Source organism: Ciconia boyciana, chromosome 10, assembly GCF_034638445.1.
Source record: "Ciconia boyciana chromosome 10, ASM3463844v1, whole genome shotgun sequence".
Lineage (NCBI taxonomy): Eukaryota > Metazoa > Chordata > Aves > Ciconiiformes > Ciconiidae > Ciconia > Ciconia boyciana.
Window position 1 is genome coordinate 38445530 of NC_132943.1, and position 19464 is coordinate 38464993.

At 36.2% G+C, this 19464-nt stretch overlaps 1 protein-coding gene across 4 annotated transcripts in view; it reads left to right on the forward strand.

Annotated features, from left to right (window-relative positions):
- The window catches only part of NCKAP1 (NCK associated protein 1), a 61833-nt gene that overhangs the window by 34518 nt on the left and 7851 nt on the right, over positions 1 to 19464 (forward strand). For 2 of the 4 annotated variants that reach the window (XM_072874233.1, XM_072874234.1), the window contains exons 16-29: positions 14 to 159; positions 656 to 788; positions 2474 to 2593; positions 2899 to 3038; positions 4252 to 4383; positions 7051 to 7269; positions 7615 to 7745; positions 8143 to 8240; positions 12125 to 12218; positions 12952 to 13034; positions 13479 to 13559; positions 14824 to 14979; positions 17161 to 17254; positions 18891 to 19007. In XM_072874233.1, the coding sequence (XP_072730334.1) occupies positions 14 to 159; positions 656 to 788; positions 2474 to 2593; positions 2899 to 3038; positions 4252 to 4383; positions 7051 to 7269; positions 7615 to 7745; positions 8143 to 8240; positions 12125 to 12218; positions 12952 to 13034; positions 13479 to 13559; positions 14824 to 14979; positions 17161 to 17254; positions 18891 to 19007 (1744 nt within the window). The remainder of the gene's footprint in view (positions 1 to 13; positions 160 to 655; positions 789 to 2473; positions 2594 to 2898; positions 3039 to 4251; positions 4384 to 7050; positions 7270 to 7614; positions 7746 to 8142; positions 8241 to 12124; positions 12219 to 12951; positions 13035 to 13478; positions 13560 to 14823; positions 14980 to 17160; positions 17255 to 18890; positions 19008 to 19464) is intronic. The other 2 variants (XM_072874235.1, XM_072874237.1) reach the window with 1 other exon arrangement.

Here is a 19464-nt window from a genome sequence, read left to right on the forward strand (position 1 = left end):
TGTGTCCTTCCAGGCCTACACCAGTGTTTCTAAAGCTTCGCTTAGTCTTGCAGACCATAGAGAACTAGGAAAAATGATGAACACAATCATTTTCCACACAAAAATGGTAGATTCTTTGGTGGAGATGTTAGTTGAAACCTCAGATCTCTCTATATTTTGGTATGTTACTAACCTGGCTGTAGACGCTTTTTATTATTTATTGTTTGGTTTGTCCTTGCAAGTGTAATTTTTAAATAGCAAACTTTGCAGGAGGATAGGCCAGTGGGAGAATCAATTAGAATTTCTGGTTTCCATCAGAATTAGTTTGATAAAGGTATTTCTGAAGATCTGTCAGAGAGATTCTTCAAGCAGTCACATAATTGATCTGGGGTCATTTGCAGATTCTTCCTTAATACATTTTTGCAAAAGGTGCAAGTTTTTGCAGTGCCTATGTCGCAAACATCAGAATGAAAATATGGTAATAATAATAAGAGATGCAAATAAAATGCATAAGAAGTGAATGCAGAAAACAAACTTCTTTGAAAGCATGATACAATTTTTGGTATAAGTTACAACTACAAATCTGATACTATTAGCATATTTGGTTTGTGTGAAGTAGAGTTTATTTGCAGCAAAATTATGTATGTATTCCATTTAAATGTCTATTTCTGATCAGTTTTTATAGTCGTGCTTTTGAGAAGATGTTTCAGCAGTGTTTGGAGCTTCCCTCTCAGTCAAGATACTCAATTGCATTCCCACTGCTTTGTACTCATTTTATGAGCTGCACCCATGAACTATGCCCAGAAGAGGTAATTTTTAAATATGTTGTCTTAGTTATTTTAGTCTCTTGTTTAAAGTAGAGAGGACTAGACTTGAACACTGCAAGAAGGTGTTTATTATAGCAATACAAGATTCAAGGGAGGAGAGTGGTAAAAAGGGAAGTAAAACAAAGATACCTTCTTACATGATTCTTCACCCATAGATCTCAAAATCCTTTTCTGAAGTAAGTATTATCTTTGCTTTAAAGAGAGATTAAACTAAGGTACAAAGATTAGATGACTTTTCTAGGGTCATTCAGGCTTAGATGCTAATAAATCCCATATGCCTATTAAAATTTACAAGCAACAGTGTTTCTTTCAAATGGTTTATAAGCTCATAGTTAGAAAAGGGAAATAGGAAGTTGGGAGTTCTGTATGGCTTGTTATAAATAGTGCTTCTTCAGTAAGATTAAAAAGCAATATATAGTATAATGCAAGCCCTCTTTGGTTAGAATTAGAAATGAAAAAATGCGGAATGTTGCTTAAAGAAATGGACCCTTTGTTTAAAGGAAGTAGTTTGATTCTGAGGAAATTCTTTCTATTTTTGTTGTAATGAAATAAATTCTTCAGTACACTTCCTGTATGTCCATTGACTTTGGAATTACTCCAGGGGTTAACTTAGCCAATTTTGTGTAGTGCTCATGAAAGTGTGTTTTCATTAGCAGTGCTCATCTGAAACAATTAGCTGAATAAGATCTATTGACATATGCACAATGTGGGCTTTTCTTATTTAAACATTAAATCCTCTTCTGCTAAACATCATCTCAATATATGTCTATATCATTATTTTCCCTCTATACTTTGCTTTAAACAGCTGCAAACTCTATTTATACTAGACAACCACTAAAAAGTTTCCAGGAAAGCTTCCCTTCAGAGATGTCGTTCAGAACAATTACAGCAACAGTTAGGAATCGGTGGCCAAAGTCCACTGTACGCTAGTTACTGTGAATTCAGCTGCAGTAAAGCATGTTTTGCCACAGCCAGCAGAACTTTGCATTCAATATCTGAATTGTATGACTTGTTAATTATTATCACTTTTGAAAAATAATCTTCGCTGTACTGTGTACAATGTGTAGTAGTGTGGCTGTTAAAAAGTAAACATTAGTGGTGAAAGAAGGTTTTCACTGAGACAGAAGGCTATGCTTGTGCAGATCCAGGGACAAAGGAACTGAATCCAGAAATCAATGCAGTAGAGCTTCACTGTTGACTTTTTCAGTGGTGTGAATGACACTGTGCTTTCTCTGTAGCTTGAGTTGCATGCCTTTTTTTCCTCTTGGATTTAGTACTGGTACAAATTAATGAAGAGGAGATTCACAGAAGCCTTGAGTATTGGACACTTTAAAGTAGAGTCATTCCAAAATTAAACATGAAAACGTGGTTTTTAAAATTTATTTTGCCTCCTTTTGCAGAAAATGTTTTGCAAAATATAGTAAGCAAAATATTTTTAATGATAATATGCCATTTTGACTTCGAACATTTCATGGTTCAAGTTGCTTCCAAAAAAAAAATAAATTATGGAGCTGAGACTATTAAGAGCTAATGAATTTATTATTTCTTGTACCCCAGTTCTATGATTTAGTGAACCATTAACTGCAGTACAGGGTGTGTGTTGTCTGAATATTGCAGCATTGACAGGAAACTGAAAATAAGACTTCCTTTTTTTTCCTCTTTAACAGCGACATCATATTGGAGATCGTAGTCTTTCCTTGTGTAACATGTTCTTGGATGAAATGGCTAAGCAAGCTCGCAATCTTATCACAGACATTTGCACAGAACAATGTACGCTGAGTGATCAGGTGAGTGTGGTTGTGTCTATTCTTTTAATTCTCCTTTGAGATTTTCTAGGTGGTTCAACTTTCTGAATTTTTATGGTTCTATTTCCTGTTCATCTCTTTTCCACTGTTTTGGGGAATTTCTGTTTATGAAATGGAAGGTGGTTTGAGGAAAACTTTTTATATTAGAATTGTGTAGTTAGTAGTCAAAGGAAGAATGTGTTACTTGTGTGATGAAGTCTCTACCTGGACCATAAACTTATTTTGTATTTCATGGCTGCTAAGAAGTTGGATTTTAATTTGGGGGGCTATTTTTTTTCCTCTACTAGTTGCTGCCAAAGCATTGTGCCAAAACCATCAGTCAAGCAGTGAACAAAAAGTCAAAAAAACAGACTGGAAAGAAAGGTGAACCTGAAAGGGAGAAACCAGGAGTAGAAAGCATGAGGAAAAACAGATTGGTTGTGACAAAGTAAGCCTCTTCTATTCCTTTCACCTAGAATCCCAAGTCAAAACATGTGTGTTTTACATATTGAATGCTTCTTGCTTAATTTATCTGAGTAAGTTTAATTGACTGTAAAAAGGATGACTTTGTAGTTTGTGAGCACATGATGCTTCTGTAGCCTGTATAGAGACTGAATTCTGTTACACAGAGCAATAGGAATGTGTATCTCTTGAATTTATCGCCTCGGCTGTTCCCTTTCATGAGCAGAAAGGATCCCTGTGCTGTAGCTAGGTTTCCTGTATAGTCATATTAATAGTTGTGGAAGTGTGAGTCCAAGGAGTGGGTGGCATCTTCGATTCTGCCTTGCTTTAACACTAGGTAAAGTACAGGCTGGGCTGGAAGTCCTCGCTGCTGGAAAGGCTGTTTGCTGCCTTCAGCTGCTGGGATGGAGTGGAGGCTCCAGTGCTTGTACCAGCTGGGGAAGGTTTCCTTGTTAGTGGCTATAGAAAAATTGAAAATGCCAGCAAATAAAAAACAAACACAAAACCCACCTGAAAGAGATAACAAAGATTATTAAATACAGTTTGGGGCATAAGAGATTATAGGGGAGGAAAAGGTAGAAGATAATTGTCAGGAAAGATCACAGGACAAGATGGTAGAGTGATAAAAGTATGAAGAGGAAGGAAGCTAAGAAAAGGAAACAATAAATGTTTAGTATTGTGGCTGGGGGTGGCTAAACACACGCTGCTGAAAGGGAAGTGGTTTTGCTACAGTTGCAATAACCAAACATCAGAGAACTGTAAAGATTAGAGAAGTAGAGGGAAAAGAGCTTACTTGTAGCTTAAGATTCCCTCCCCCAATATTTTCAGGTTGTTAGTACTGGCTAGTAGCAAACATGACTTGTGTTGCTTAGTTCAGTTAAGAAAAAAACACTTTAACAGACTGTTCTTTGGGGGGGGGGGAATTATATGTATATATATTTAAAAAAATGTATATCTCTTGCATCACTGTATGAGATGCAGATCAGTATTGCAGTTGTAGGATGTGTTCTTACCCAAAATACTGTTTTTTAAATAAGCTAGAAGAGTTGTCTCAAAGCAGAAAAAGATAGTGAAAGGAAGAGTTAGAGCTGTACCTGTACCTCTTGAGGCGTCTTCCATCCAGCATGTGCTTTCTGTGATAATACATACTTGTATTATGTTAAATATTTTTTGTAATTTCTTGTTGCCTGTTCTTAAAGCCTGGACAAACTGCACACTGCACTTTCTGAGCTCTGCTTCTCAATCAATTACGTACCAAACATGGTGGTTTGGGAACACACGTTTACCCCAAGAGAATATTTAACGTCTCACCTGGAAATCCGCTTTACCAAGTAAGAAATATTGTAAAGTTAGAAGTATTCGTATACAAGATAAGTCTTTGTTGATTTGATGTTGGAAGTATTGTATACTTACTATGGAAAACTAGTTTTTAAAAGGATGGATTGCGAAACTCGTCAAATTCTGACTGAAATGACAAATAAGTTATATGTGCAGACATATACAATTGTTAGTTCCTATTTTAAAACAAAATATATTGGAAATTAATATCACCAATACAAGAGCCTGATCCTGCATTCCTAGTCCTATGTATTTTGTAGGAGTTTGTGGCACCTATTTTTAGGCATTCATAAAGACTGTCTTCCCACCATTCTTTTGCACAGTGCTGGATTGTTTCAAGTGTTTGAGTTTAGTGGCTTGCTGAAAGGGAAATCTAAAAATCGGAATTCAAGACCTGACAGAGCCAACTGAAAAGATATTTTAATTACCTTTTTTCTTAAAATAAAAAGTATTGCCACTTGATATTCCTCTCTGTTCCTACTTTGATCTTCCCATCGTTGTTTACAGAAATAGGCAAATGGCAACTTCTGGAGAGGACTTCATATTAAAACAGCCAGCTATCCTGGTTATCTTTTATGCCAAGGATTACTAATTATATATTCCATAGAAGGTATAAAGACTTAATAAAACTTTTCCTCATCAAGAGGTAATGTTAGGTCTCTGGAGCCCTCCATCTTTAAAGTAAGATAAGGTGGCATAAAAGTGAAGATAACTTCATGACTTCATAAGAAGTCAGCTGTAATCTTCACGTTTATGAACCTAGACCAGTGAAGGTCATATTTGCCTGATTTTTTTTAATTTTGGGGGGGTTGGCTCATGGATTGGGGCTGAAGCCACAGGCAGATGGCCTTCAGAGTGTGCTTTCCTTTTTCTTGCCTCATGAAAGAAATGAGAGTTTTTAGCCAAACAGAATAAATGTTCAACTTATAATTATTTTTCAGACAGTTAAGTGGCATTTCTTCCAGAGGTTTGCAATTTACCTTTAAATAAAGAATTAGTGTTTCAGTGTTAGGAGGTTTTTTGTTTACTGTTTTAACCTTCTCTGTTTCATGTATGGTTGGACTAGAGCCTATTATTATGCCACTTAATCTTGTAATAATACCAATTTTGAATTGGTTTTAAAACAAAGACAGACTGTCTCAGAAGTAAACTTGTGAAAATAGGTTTATTTGCACATTTCCAAGCAACAACGCAAATGTTACTTAAATGAGCTGATGTTCTCCTCCAGAATAACTCATCCTGTTCACCTCTGATGAAGGTAATAATCTACCGATTTGTCTTTGTTGTTGTTGTTGCTGTTCTGCCTTTGAAAAGTACATACCAGTCAAAAGCTTAGCTCTGAAAGGCTGAGACTGTTATAAGTCTAAAATGAATACTACAACAAGTATTTGTTTACTAAGACGACTTTGTTTGCTTTAAGGACCCCCTGATACAGTTTGCTTGAGGGCCTGGTTTCAGTGAGATACTGGGTAAAGTTCATTTCCATTTATGTTAAAAGGGAATATATAGTCCTTTGTGCAGTTCTGATCTAGCCTGAAAGCTAGCCTGATGTATAGGACATCTATTATTAGAAGCCTGGTTTTACTTATAGTGAGAATTTGGACAAATCAAAGTGTGTCCTGCAATTTCTTGACTTTTTGATTAAATATAGAAATCACTGTGTCAGCTAAAGGGAGTTTTGTTTTTCATTAATAAGATTCCTATTTGTTTCCTTAACATATACCCAAATTTTTTAAATTGTGTATACAAATATAACCGAAGATTACCTACCAAATGATGTAAAAATACTTCTGTTTATCTAATTACAAGATAATTGCTGGGAGGCATTAGCTGTTGAAAGCAGAGCTTCTGATAACTTTCTTGAAAAGTTATTTAAAACAGGTAAAGAGTAATTTAAAAAAAAAAAAGTGGGCTCTAGGAAAGCTATCTGTATTGCAAAAGAGAAGAGATCTTTCAAGATAGCTTTGAGGTTTGTTTTTTTTTTTTAATACTGTGTGAGCTGAGGCAGAAAGATTAAATGGCATGGTCTGTGTCTTGCAAAATTTATGCACTCAAATACAGTAGGCATAGTTAATATCACAAAATAATCAGATGTGCCTTTAAATACTTACGCAAAGTAGCCCAAGATAGAAGTTTTGCTTTGAATATTTTCAATTCATACTTAATTATAGCCATAATTTCTTTTTGCAGATATTTCAAATTAAAACTATGACAGCAACTTTGGTCAAAGAATTTTGTCTTAGTTAATATGCTCTGAACACTTTAATATATCATGGCTCTTGCATTTCCCAGAAGCTTTGCATTTTAAAAGACTTCAACATTAATTTATTTACCAAAGTAGTTGTAATATAAATCTTCCACATTGTGGATTGCCCTTATATATGGGGAGAAAAAAAGCTTTATTTTAAAAATACTTGGTGAGTATTTTTACAGTCTCATGAAATTTTTGCTGGAACTATGAATACAGTTGTTGTTGGCATCTAGAACTATTTTTGAAAGTGCTGGTGTAGTATATTTGTTGATTAGAGTTTTATATTTGCAGGTTGGAAAACTATTCAGAGAAAAGCTTTGAATATAAAATCATTTTTATAGCTGCATCTTTGTTTAATTTTACTAATAAATGCAATTTATTTGTTTCCAATTTTTTTTATTTCTAAAAGGTCAATTGTTGGAATGACTATGTATAATCAAGCAACACAAGAGATTGCAAAGCCTTCAGAACTGTTAACCAGTGTAAGAGCCTATATGACAGTCCTCCAGTCAATAGAAAATTATGTACAGATCGACATTACACGAGTATTTAACAATGTTCTGCTTCAGCAAACCCAGCATTTAGATAGTCATGGTGAGCCAACCATTACCAGTCTGTATACAAATTGGTAAGTAATTATATGAACACTTGTTACAAGTTTTTTATATTATTTTTATTTAATTAAACATCTGGAATTGGAGAAGTGGAGTTGTTTGAAATTTTCTTCAGTTTCCGACTTTACAAGTTTACTTCTCCCAGTACCTGTTAAAAGCACTTTAAAGTTTGCCTGTTGTGAAATTTGCTTTTTATAAGGGGGAGATGTAGACTAAGATACAGATATCAGTTGAACTGTGAAAGTAAAACTTTAGTCCACAGACTTTGCTGTCCCTTGCCAACACAAGTACATTTCATCTGTATAGAGCATCTACGAACATGTGTCTTCTCATCTAAAACTTTCTCCCTTTCTGATAAGGTATTTGGAAACTTTGCTACGGCAAGTCAGCAATGGTCACATAGCCTATTTTCCAGCCATGAAGGCATTTGTGAATTTGCCTACAGAAAATGAATTAACATTTAATGCTGAGGAGTACTCCGACATATCAGGTAAACGTTGATGTTTCTACTGAGTGTTTGTGAGGGATAGTTATCCTGTGCTTGAGTAATTGGAATAACAGCACCTCTTAGAGTTCTATTATGCACAGCATTTGTTAACCTTCAGTAGTATTTTAAGTACTTTTTATTTGTGCTGCCTCTATGACTTGAGAGGGCTCGCTTTTCCTACTTTTGGTCAAAGCAGGGTTGTTGCATTTAAGCTACAGAGATAGGAGTATAATGTGTTGGTGACTGCTGCTTCAGTTCTATTACGATACAAGTTCTCATCTAAAATTCCATTTTGTGGTAAAATATTTTTGCAATTAAAACACTATTGCTCGATACATGATGGGCATCGAATAACTGAAGAAGGAATGTTTGAAATAGAACAGTTTGTTTTATTTCTCAGAAATGAGAGCCCTTTCTGAACTTCTGGGACCATATGGCATGAAGTTCCTAAGTGAAAGTCTGATGTGGCACATTTCTTCACAGGTTGCTGAGCTTAAGGTAACCTTGGGAAACTGGTGGGTGGGGAGGCGGGTTGTTTTCTGTTTAAGCTTCCTTTAGGATATTTAATAGCTATGCTTCTGCATGCCATCTTTTTGAAATTACTGCATCAAACAAACTCACAAAGCTGTGGATTTTACTCTTACTTTGTAGTACATTTGCACATGTAGTGTGTGTGTATCCCACATTCTTCAACAGCTGAATGGGCAGAACTTTACGCAGGCTCTGTTGATTTCTATCTTAGATACCCTAAGTTATGAGTAAAGTCTCTTTTTATCATCAGTGTGAGAAATGTTTTTAGAGATCTCCAGGTGCTTGTGAAGCGCTTACCCAAGTCTGTTGACTCTCAAAACTTAGCATGAAAATCTCAGTTGTATCTTAGTCATCTATAAGGACTACTTTCTTCACCATGTGTGTTAGCATCTGTTGTTCAGTTTACATGGATGGGAGACTTCACGTCTTTTTTCTTTGTTAGTTTTCCTTGGTTTTAGACGTATCTTCCCCTCTGGCTGAACAGTATCCGTTTCGTATAAATGTCTGTATTCTGATAAATGGACCTGATACCTACAGCAACACAAACAAACAATAAAGGTGGTGCCACGAAAAAGTTGGAAATACGGGCATCTCAAGGAAGCTAGTTGCATGTATATTCAAAACAACGAACAATGACAGGGGAAGCACTTGGTGCCTATGTAATTAACTCTTTCTGGAAAGAGGTTTGAACAAGTTTAATAACATGTACTACTTTCCCAGGATAGTCATACTATAAAAATGCTACTAATTGGCATATATTTGCTTTTCATATGACTTACTGTTTTAGTGTCATTTCCAAATTTAATTCCAAATTGTTATTACATCTCATCATCTTCAATTTATTTAACCACTAATTACAATAAGGGTTTTTTGGTAACTATTCATGCATGCTGTGTTTTTAAAAATGCACATGAATCCTTAAGAGATCTAAGGAACTTTAATTTTTTTCTTCAACAACAATTTATTATTATTAGCATACCAGGCCTTTAAAAGTGTGAGTTTTAAATATATCCCATGTTACAGTTTTGAAGATCTTGTTCTCCCTGTAAACACAGTGAATTTTGGTGCTGCTGAGTTGCTAGGATGTATAATGCCCTAAAAGGTTTTGTAGGCTTTTATTCAGTGTCACAGCTTAAGGAGAGGGGCTGCTCATGCTTTCCCAGCTGCCGCAAGAGCGTGCAGCAGCCCTGACCTGAGTGAGCAGCCAGACAGGGTAGCTGATTCCTTAGGCCCATTCCAGTTTTGGAGTTTTAGGATGAGACTTTCCAGGTGAGAATGCTATGATTTTAAGGTTAAATTATGTAACTCCTGGCTATGCACAAGGTGACATCTGTCACATTTCAAGTAAAACACAATTGTTGGTCACTGCTGTCTTTGTCCACTTACTGTGGAGTTGTCATACTTCCTCAAAATCAGCATGATTGCTATTATATATAGCTCTGTGTATTTTTTTAAAAAGCAACTTTAAATTGTCTCTGAGATTTCTGGTACTGCTAAGGATAAGCAGAACATAATGTAGATCCACGTGCACGTGACCACATATTTGGACGAAAAAAATAACGTAATAAAATGTTCATCTCTTTGGCTGAGATGCAGTTGGCTTAGCAAGAGAGCACTGAGAAACATCTGTGTTTGGGGGAAGGAAGCAACAAGAGGGATAGAATGGGGAATTTATTAAGAGTAGGGTTCAACATGCTTGCTTTGCTTTCCGCAGTGGGACCAGGTGTTGGTTTTATATCTGAAGTTTAAGACTGGGGCAAGGAGGGGAAGTTTGCCTCATTTAAGTAACTATTTGAACTGTATTCCAGCCTGTTCCTTTTAAATCTTAAACTAATATGCTGGTTATTTTTCTGTAGAGCTGAATGCTTGACTCAATAACAATGTGCGTGGGCTATTGACTTCAATCTTGCATTCTGGAGAGCTTTGAGGGATTTAAATTAAAATGTCACATATCTGCCAAGTTCTGATACATCGGCTGGTTTAAAATTGCCCATCTTGATTTCAGTGCAAACCAGTCTTGCTTTGGCTTTCAGCATAGAAGTACATCTTGTGTGTCTATGGGCGTGCACATGTACACACATTCTTGGAGGGTGGTTAGTTTGCTACATCTTGTATAGCTTATTTCTTTCCTTGCTTCTCACTGAAGATGAGAATGAAAGTGAGAAGACTGAGTGGATTATGAATAGACTCGAGGTTATGGAAATAGCACGACCATGACACAATGTAGTTGAATCTGAGAGGTCTAAGCTGTTGGACAGATCTGCTTTGCACAGGCTACTTGACTGGGTGCGAGTAAACACAGACCACCATTTATTTCGTAACAGCATTATAGTTTAAGTTTTATTGGGTTTTTTTCTCCTCCTGTGGTCACAGGAATATTTACTCTGAGATTTAATTTCCCTGCCTGCCAGTTGCTATCTTTTACCTGGTTTTCAGCATGGGTTGAAGCAAAGTAAAGTAAAACTATTAAAGCAGTTAGCAGAACTATCAAAGATGAAATGTTCTCAGATCCTTAGCAGTAGGTTCCTGCAGGTATGTCTAATCTTAGATTTTAAATTGTATATCTTAAATTACATTCCAGGCTTATAATGCCCTACATGTTTGATGAATAGTAGTTTTTCCTGCTCTCTCCTCATTGCTCCTTTTGTTTGTGCTGCCTAGCAAATAAGGGGGATTGGAATGCATCCACTTGAAAAATAAATCTATTAATAATCACTTTGGAAGACCACCCCCAATCCAGAATATTTTGTTTTCTTCCTCCATCTTTCAGCTCTTTCCTACCTTGATATTGTTTAGTATACAAAGCACTAAATTAAGTCTTCTTTAAAAGAAGGGAAATGCTTCCTTCATTTCATGTTCAGAAACACACAAGATACCTAAATTTTCGTAGCCGCTGGTTGTCCTCTACCTAAAGAGAGATAATAATATTTTCCATTTCTGAAATAGGGTACTTTGCATTCAAACTGCAAAAATATTTTTTGTAAGAATAAAGTACCTATTTCTTGCTTGAAGAGAGTTTAAAAATACTACTTGGCACAACATAAGTTCCTCAGCTAGCAAGAAACCCTTTTTGGATCTGACATTTTAGAGATGTGATTATACAATCTCTGTAATTTAAATTTAAATCTGATACATATTTGGAGAATTATTTCAGGGAAGTTATTACGTTTACCCTAATGCTACAAGTTGCATGTATGAGAGCTGTTACAATTTAGAAACAGACATGCATTTTCTTTTGTTTTGGTCAAACTGACAAGAAAAATATTGCACTTGAGTTTCACTGTTCAGGCTAAGGTGTTGGGACTTTAATGAATGTCTTTGTTTTTATTTTACATTTTAATGGAAGAAAATTTCAAGTAAACTGCACCAAGATTTAACAATCTGCCTCTTACACTCTTCATTCCATTTTTCAATTTTACCAACATTAAATTTCTAATCCTTGCAGCGTAACTAGTGAAAGGAGCAACCCAAAAGAATGGATTACTTTGTGAATCTGCATTTTTATTGAGATATGTATACTTTTCTTATAAAAAGCCGAATAACATCAGGAGCTATTGTCTGGTTTTACTGAGTTTCATTCCCTTGTTTTAAGAAGTTGTACGCACTGCTGAATATAAAAATCATTGTCCAAGGGGCATCTAATCCTCTGCTTTTTGATTCAGAGCTTGCTGTTGTGTAGAGTAGTGCCTGACGATAATACTGATACTGTAGTCCCGTTAAGAACACAGTGGGTACATCTGTATTCCATGAGTTTAGTTGCCTCTCTGCCAGACTGAAATACCCTAAACCCTGCATTTATCCTGTTAACATACTGAGATCTATAGCTGACCTGAATCCTTGCTTCTTTTTAGAAACTTGTGGTGGAGAACGTTGAAGTTCTAACACAAATGAGGACCAGCTTCGACAAGCCAGACCAGATGGCAGCACTCTTTAAAAGATTATCATGTGGGTAACTAGCAAGGTCCTACTAAAGATAGAGAATTGTTTTTTATCTTTGTCTTTGTAAAGAAAATGAGAAAAATTAATTTCTATGTATTAAGTATACGGAAGCAGCAAAATGTATGTGAGCTCATATAAACTGATGCACCTTTTCAGAATTTTCCAGTCTTCTCATGTACAGACAAAATGAGATTTCAGTGTGGATTAGTGCACGGGCACTACAGTAATGATGAGCTTTGAGTGTCTTTTCTCTTCAGGGATGGTAACACATAGCAGTAACAACCAGGTACATAGCCATAGAAAAGAAAACATAGGCTTTTTTGGCACACATTTCTGATTTGATTCTACCACAGTGTAAGTTATTACATTCTTTGGAAGGATTTTTACATGAAATTAACAGAAGTAATTATTTTGTCAAAAGATTATTATTATAAAGAGACATTTTTGGCCTCAGGAAAACACAGAACTAGTGTTAGCATCCAGTATTGTCAGTTGTGTGTAACAAGGTTCATTCCATGAAGCAGTTAACAGGATACATCATTTTCTGAAAATCCCATTGTCAACTCGGCTATAAAAACCTGCTTAAGCACTGTTTATTTTGGCTCTTTTAAGGAATGCCATTGTTTCAGTACCTTGCGTTTTTCAATATTTTGTTAAATGTTTTCTTTCTCTTTTTTGAAGAATTGAGCTTTTAAACATCAACAGGTTTTTGTTCACTACTGTTCTCGTTTCTCTTCAGCTGTTGACAGCGTTTTGAAGAGAATGACGATTATTGGTGTTATCTTGTCTTTTCGGTCGTTGGCACAGGAAGCACTTAGAGATGTAAGAAATAACTGAATATCTTCCGAATAATTGTCATTTTATTTAATTTAATGGAATGATAAGGTATTTGAAGCGTCACTATTTAGAAATGCTACCTCTTAAAAGGTTGACATGTGGATAAAATGGCAATACTCAGTCATAACTGAACTTTCAATTGCAAGTTGGGGGCAGATCTACTTTTTGAGTAGTGTTCAGAGAAATGCTACATTAAAACATACAGGTTTTAATCTGAGCATGCCTCTCAATGTTTTCTGTGTTTAGTACATTTTAAAAGCTTTCATTTCACTTTGTTTGCAAACAGCTTGATTTTTAGTTTATTAGGCTTTAACATCTTAAATCTGCAAACAAATTAGTACGTCCAGTAAAATAATGGTAGTGTCTATGGTAATGATCACTAACATGGGAAGTATTTTTTCTCATTTTGTATGTGTTCATGTCTCTTAGGTCTTATCCTACCACATTCCTTTCCTTGTAAGTTCCATCGAGGACTTTAAAGATCACATTCCAAGAGAGACTGACATGAAGGTAATGTTTGGCCCAAAGGGTGATGGAGTAATTTTTGGAGCTTACTGAAAATATGTAAGGGGCAAGACTTTCATGCTTAGTGTGAAAAATCCAGGAAAAAAGAACACCCTTTTTTTTCCAAAGAGCTAAGTAGTTGTGCATCTGCCGCCTCCTAATGTTCTGGGGGGAAAAAAACCCCAAACAACTGGCAGGATAAGCACAAGTCTCTATCTGCCAGTGATCACATTTGAGAACTGTCATGGAAAGAATTAAGAACAAAATTTATCAAATGTTAAAACATGACTAAGCGATAAAGGGAAGAATACTGAGCTGCTTCATAGTGTGAGCAGTATGACTGGTAAAACTAAAGGTTTCAAGGACTCCGTGTACATGGTTGGAGCTCTATGCATGTAATGGCTACAAGTCTGATTTTGACCTTAAGTTGAAAATTCTTGTGAACCCACTATCTGAAATGCTTGGAAAAAAGTTAGCAGCTTAAATAAGGTGCCTTGTGTCTGAATGGTAGTGTGTTTCCATCCAAAAACCCTTGTCAGTACATCACGTGGCTTCTGGACACATAAGCAGTGTAGCTGCAGCCTAGCTGGTTTTTTAATCTCTCATTGCAGCTTGGAGCCTATGAAGGTTTGCAAGCTTCTTAACGGTATTGTGGCAATTTGATTTGCAGAAGATGTGTAGTGGGATATACATTGTGCAACTCTTGATTCACTTTTACAGAAACAATTTTTAGAAATCTGCCCTTGAGCAAAGTATGGTTTTTGAGGGCCAGAATATGTTGTTATTCCTGAACTTGAAGTTTACATTTTGCCGTTTACTCTTGAGGAAAGAAACTTAAGTTCTGTTGTGTATGAAGATTCACTAAATTTAAAAAAAAATCCTTTCCTTTTTAAAAGTACATTACAAGAACAGTTCAGAGTCCATTATGGTGGGCCTCATGATTTCAGAAGACATGGTTTAGCAGTCTGTCTGAAAATGAGTCAGAGATTTCATGAAGAATATAAGTTACTGAAATTTCACACGTATGCTATTTTACTCCAAAACATAATCACATGCTCTCTGAAACTTGCAATACTGATAAACCAGCCATCGATGTTTGATGTCCCAGAAAACATTGAAATGCATACCACAATAGAGGAATTCTGTGAAAATGCTATGGAAAACTACTGTCAAGGATACTGGCTCATGACAAAAATTATATTAAAATGATGCAAGTTGCCTTTGCACTTTTCAAGAAATGCCTTTCTAAAATTCTCACCTATGGTTACAGAGAAAATCATTGATCACCAAAGCATCACGTTCCATTATTGAACTTGAGGAATCAGCATGCAGAAGAGATGAGAAGGGAAGTTCACTGCTTACTTTGCCTGATCTTTTCAGAAAGCATCTTACAGCCTTTGGTATCAAAGGCATCCTGAAGAGTAGGGTAGGATAAAGGCTGCAACAATAATCACTGAAGACAGTATTTTACCACTGATATTTTTAAGCTGATGGTAACAGATCATTTTAAACATCTCAGTGGATCTCTAAAGACATCACTGAACTAATTTGTGTCAGCAGGTACAAGAAAGCATAGTACTTGCTGCTTCTCTTCTGGAAGTCACTGGAGTAATTTGGAGTCACTGGAATAATAGGATGGCAAAAAAAAGGCTATCTACTGCTAAATAAAACTATGCTGAGGACTGTTCTCTGGCTCATGCCACGTGGCACCACCTAGTTGCCTCTCCTTCACTTAATATTTGACTGTTGGCCTTCTCTGAGCCTGCTGTAGTTCCGCTGTGATTCTTAAATATACCTATTTTGTGTGTGTTGATTTTTGGTTTTAGTTCAAAATGCCTGAAATAAATTCTAAGTGCTGTGATACAGTCCACCATGCTGGTGTTCGCATGGTACCAACTGTAGATGTCACGTTTTGTGGTGTGGCGTGGTGCTGTGCAGGCTTGCCTGGATAATGTTGGAGGACTGTGCATGGAGAAGGAGCCAAACCTGTGTAGTCTTGCCCATAGTGCCTACTGGGAATACTGGGAACTCTGACATGTGCTACCCCACAACTCTGCCAGAGCTTTGTCTTGAAAACAGCTTGTTGGAAGGGCCAGAACTGTGCTATGAGCCTGATAATAATTAAGCCCTGGGGACAATCAGCAGCTCATTGTCTGAGCTTTCCCCTGGCCTTGTCACATACAGCAGTGCAATTGTAGGTGGCAACAAAGGCTTCTTTTGGGACAATAAGGCAGACGACTACTTCTTAAATGAAGGCGTGTCAACAAAAAGATCTTTACAAGGCTTTGTACAATGGGTTGGGACAGTTGTCCAATTGGGCATATTTTAGGACATAATAACATAGTAATTTCCTATATACTGAATTTACCAAGCAAAGTACAAATGCTTTAAAGCTGTTGATGAAATAAATAGTTGTTATGAAATGTTATTTTTATTTTAGTATCCCTGAAACTTATGATTTGGGGTGATTGGCAAAATGGGGATTTGTTCTCTTTTTATTTGATTAGTTTTTTAATATTAAATTGTTGGGATATCTATACAGGCTTTTAGAAACAGGCTTGCATTTGTTCCACTTTTGTGCCTTAACCAGTTTGTTGTGAACCAGCTCCCGTCCAGATGCTCTGTAATTCTTCTAATACAGGACCGTACTCAAGCGAATATCATATGTCCTGCTGACAGCATAGCACTGTGCGAACAAAATTGTATGCTTTTCATATCAGAACTTGCCCTCAGGTAGCCAGGCTGGAGCACACGAATAAGGATAATCTGCACAATATCCCCGACGTGCAGCTGACCAACTATATGTGAGAACTTATGGGCAAAGTGTAAACCTTCTCAAGTGTTAATGGCAGTAAGACACATTGCTAGCATTTCCTGCAGTCCTTTGTATTTGGTCTAAACTTGCTTTTGGAGAGATTCATCTGAACTACAGCTTCAGATACTTTGTCCAAAACGTAAACTGGGGAAAGAGAGAACAACTGTGTTGAAAGTTTGTTAGTGGCAATAAAAGATACAGCCTAGGACAGGCTGGAAAATTGAATACATTTCAAGATGTTCTTAGTTCCTCCAAGTGTTAGGGCCACTTAGAATCTAATTCTTGGCACTTGGAATCACTGGACACTGAATCTGTATCAAATTTGGCTGTTGTAAGATTTTTCTGCCTTACTTTAATATTTCACCAGATTGTGACTTTTGGCTTTTGTCTAAAAATGCTATATTTGCAGATGTTAGCTGATACTTCAGATCTGGTAAAGAAAATCTGTTGGTTTCTTTTGAACAGTGAAGAAAGATGTAGAAACAGCTAATTGGAAGTCAGGGTGTTTGCTTTGGAGGTAATGTAGAAAAGTGTACAAGCTTTGTTTTGGCTTGACAAAAAGAAATTCTAATCTAGCACACCAAGTACTGACCCAGCTGTTCAGTGCAGGTTAGAAACAAACAAATATCTAGAGTCTCTTTATCTTGTTTTAGCCAAGTCTCTGAAATTCCTTAGTGCTTCAGACTCTAAATGAACATTTTAAACATGACAGAAAAACTGTACTTCATCATGTTTACACAAAAAGCATTCAATGTTGTCTTTTTTTGTAATTATCTGTCTTCTGGTACTCAGGTGGCAATGAATGTATATGAACTGTCATCAGCTGCTGGCTTACCTTGTGAGATTGATCCTGCCTTGGTTGTAGCACTGTCTTCCCAAAAATCAGGTAAGAAGTTACAACTTAAATACAAATATTAAAAAGAAAAAAGGGGGGGGGGGGGTAGGGGAGGGAGGGATAAATGCACTCAGGCATGGAAGTGTTTAAAGTGGTAGGAGACTTTTATATCTTGGGTCCTTTGTATTCCTTTGATGAACTTCATAAATGGCATAAGAACATGAATTATTTGTGCCTGCTGCCTACTGATGTGTTAGCTTGAGAATCTTTTCAATCACATATGAATTAACTTGTTGACCTGGAAAAGAATAACGAGTAGATGTTGAAGGAGTTTAATAGGTAATGGTGAAAACTGCTGTAATTTAAGGCCAAGGAAAATAGGAGACTATTGTGAACAACTACGGACACGATCAGTTCTGTTGTATAGATCTGTAACAAATCTGTGTCACGTAAGCAGGCGTTAGGAGCTGAAATGCCAGCTGAATGCACTTCATGAATTTCACAACATTGCGTTACTGGTGTGTCATACCAGTGTTAACATGGAGCTTACAAGGAGAAACATGGTAAAATAAACACATTTATGTTCTAACATGTATAGTGCTTCCTCTTATTTGCTTTAAAGCACCACTGTCTAAGCTTTTCAGTTTTGTTTACTCTGGCAGGTTCGAAGGCATGAATTAAGACTCTTAAGTGCTTTTTGACAGTCTTCAGCTTTGTTCCCTATCTTCCTTACTGAGCACTTCATTGCTTTTTTTGCCTGTGTATAATGGATAGTTAATGTTATAATGAGATCATGAATATTTTAAATGCTACCTAAGTTGTTCTTTCTTGCTTTAATAGTAGGTATTTTGGGAGGGGAAAATACAGCTAATTCCAAGGGGCATTTTAATACTCAAACTTAAGTGTCAAGCAACATTTCTTTGTATACCTTTAAAAAAAAAAAGCAGCGTATTTGTTTTATATACATTATATGTATAATACAGGTAGGTATATCTTTGGAAGGTAGCTAGTATCTGAAATGGCATTTTAAGTAGGTTATTTTAATTGTGGTGCAGCTGCAAAATGTTTAAGCTGGGTGAATAAGAGGATTTCTGTATATTTTCATGATTGGTTAGGGTCTTGTGTTTTGATTCTTACTTTTGCAGTTTGAAGTGTTTTGCTTTTAGTAGTTCAGCTTGTACAGATGTAAGTACCGTATTTCACCAACTGTTGACTTTTTAAAACTTATCTTATGCTAATGTGTGGTGATGCTGCTCTTTTAGAAAACACGTGGGTTTAGTGTGAATTGGGGTGAGTGCACATCACCTTCTGCCCATTTACCAAAAGGAGAGTGCAAGAGAAGCTCTCCTCACCTCAGAGCAATAACTGGATTTACACCAGCATGTAAAAATACTATTCTGCTCAGCATATTGAAGTCTGAGTAACTAAATGGTTAGAAGTGATAGGGTGGCAGCGACTTGCCTTCATTCTTGTAGATAACAAACTGGACATTTTGAAGCTTCACCCTGTGTCTTTTGGCAAGACTGACATAATATTCCTCCTTTCACAATACAGACATTGAGTTTGTTGTTGTTGGGTTTAAACTTCAGTTTAGTCAAACGTTTTACATTCTAAACTACCTGCAGTTGAAAGGAAATATTTTAAGATGACTTATTTAATTAAAGAATGTTATTGGTTTTGTTTTTAGAAAACATTAGTCCGGAAGAAGAATATAAAATTGCTTGCCTTCTCATGGTCTTCGTGGCAGTCTCCTTGCCAACTTTGGCTAGTAATGTGATGTCTCAGTATAGCCCCGCCATTGAAGGTAATGTAGAGTCAGCAAATATTTGCTGTGAATGCATTCTTCATAATAGTCCTGGTAGTTTCTTGAATACATTTGTTTAAATATTTACTTACATTTTGTAGTGAACAAAATTTAAAAATAAGTTAGCCCTAATCCAGGATAGTTCTTCTGAAAATTACTTTAAAAAGCATTTACTTAACTCTTGTTTGAGATAACTTTCTATGAAAAATTGGTCTTCTACTTGAGGTTTTGAGAACAGTTCAGATACTGTAGGGGGCAATCTCGTCCTAATATGTGGAATTGCTAGGGCATACATTCTACATTAATTAGCGTGAGACTTACTACATAATAGTATAGATGTTTTAGTAATCTTTACATTGGCTTTGGGCCACTCATACAAGGTGTCTTTTCTATATTTAATATGCTGTTCATATTACTAAGCATAAAATTTTGAAAACAGAATCTGGAAGGTGTAAGC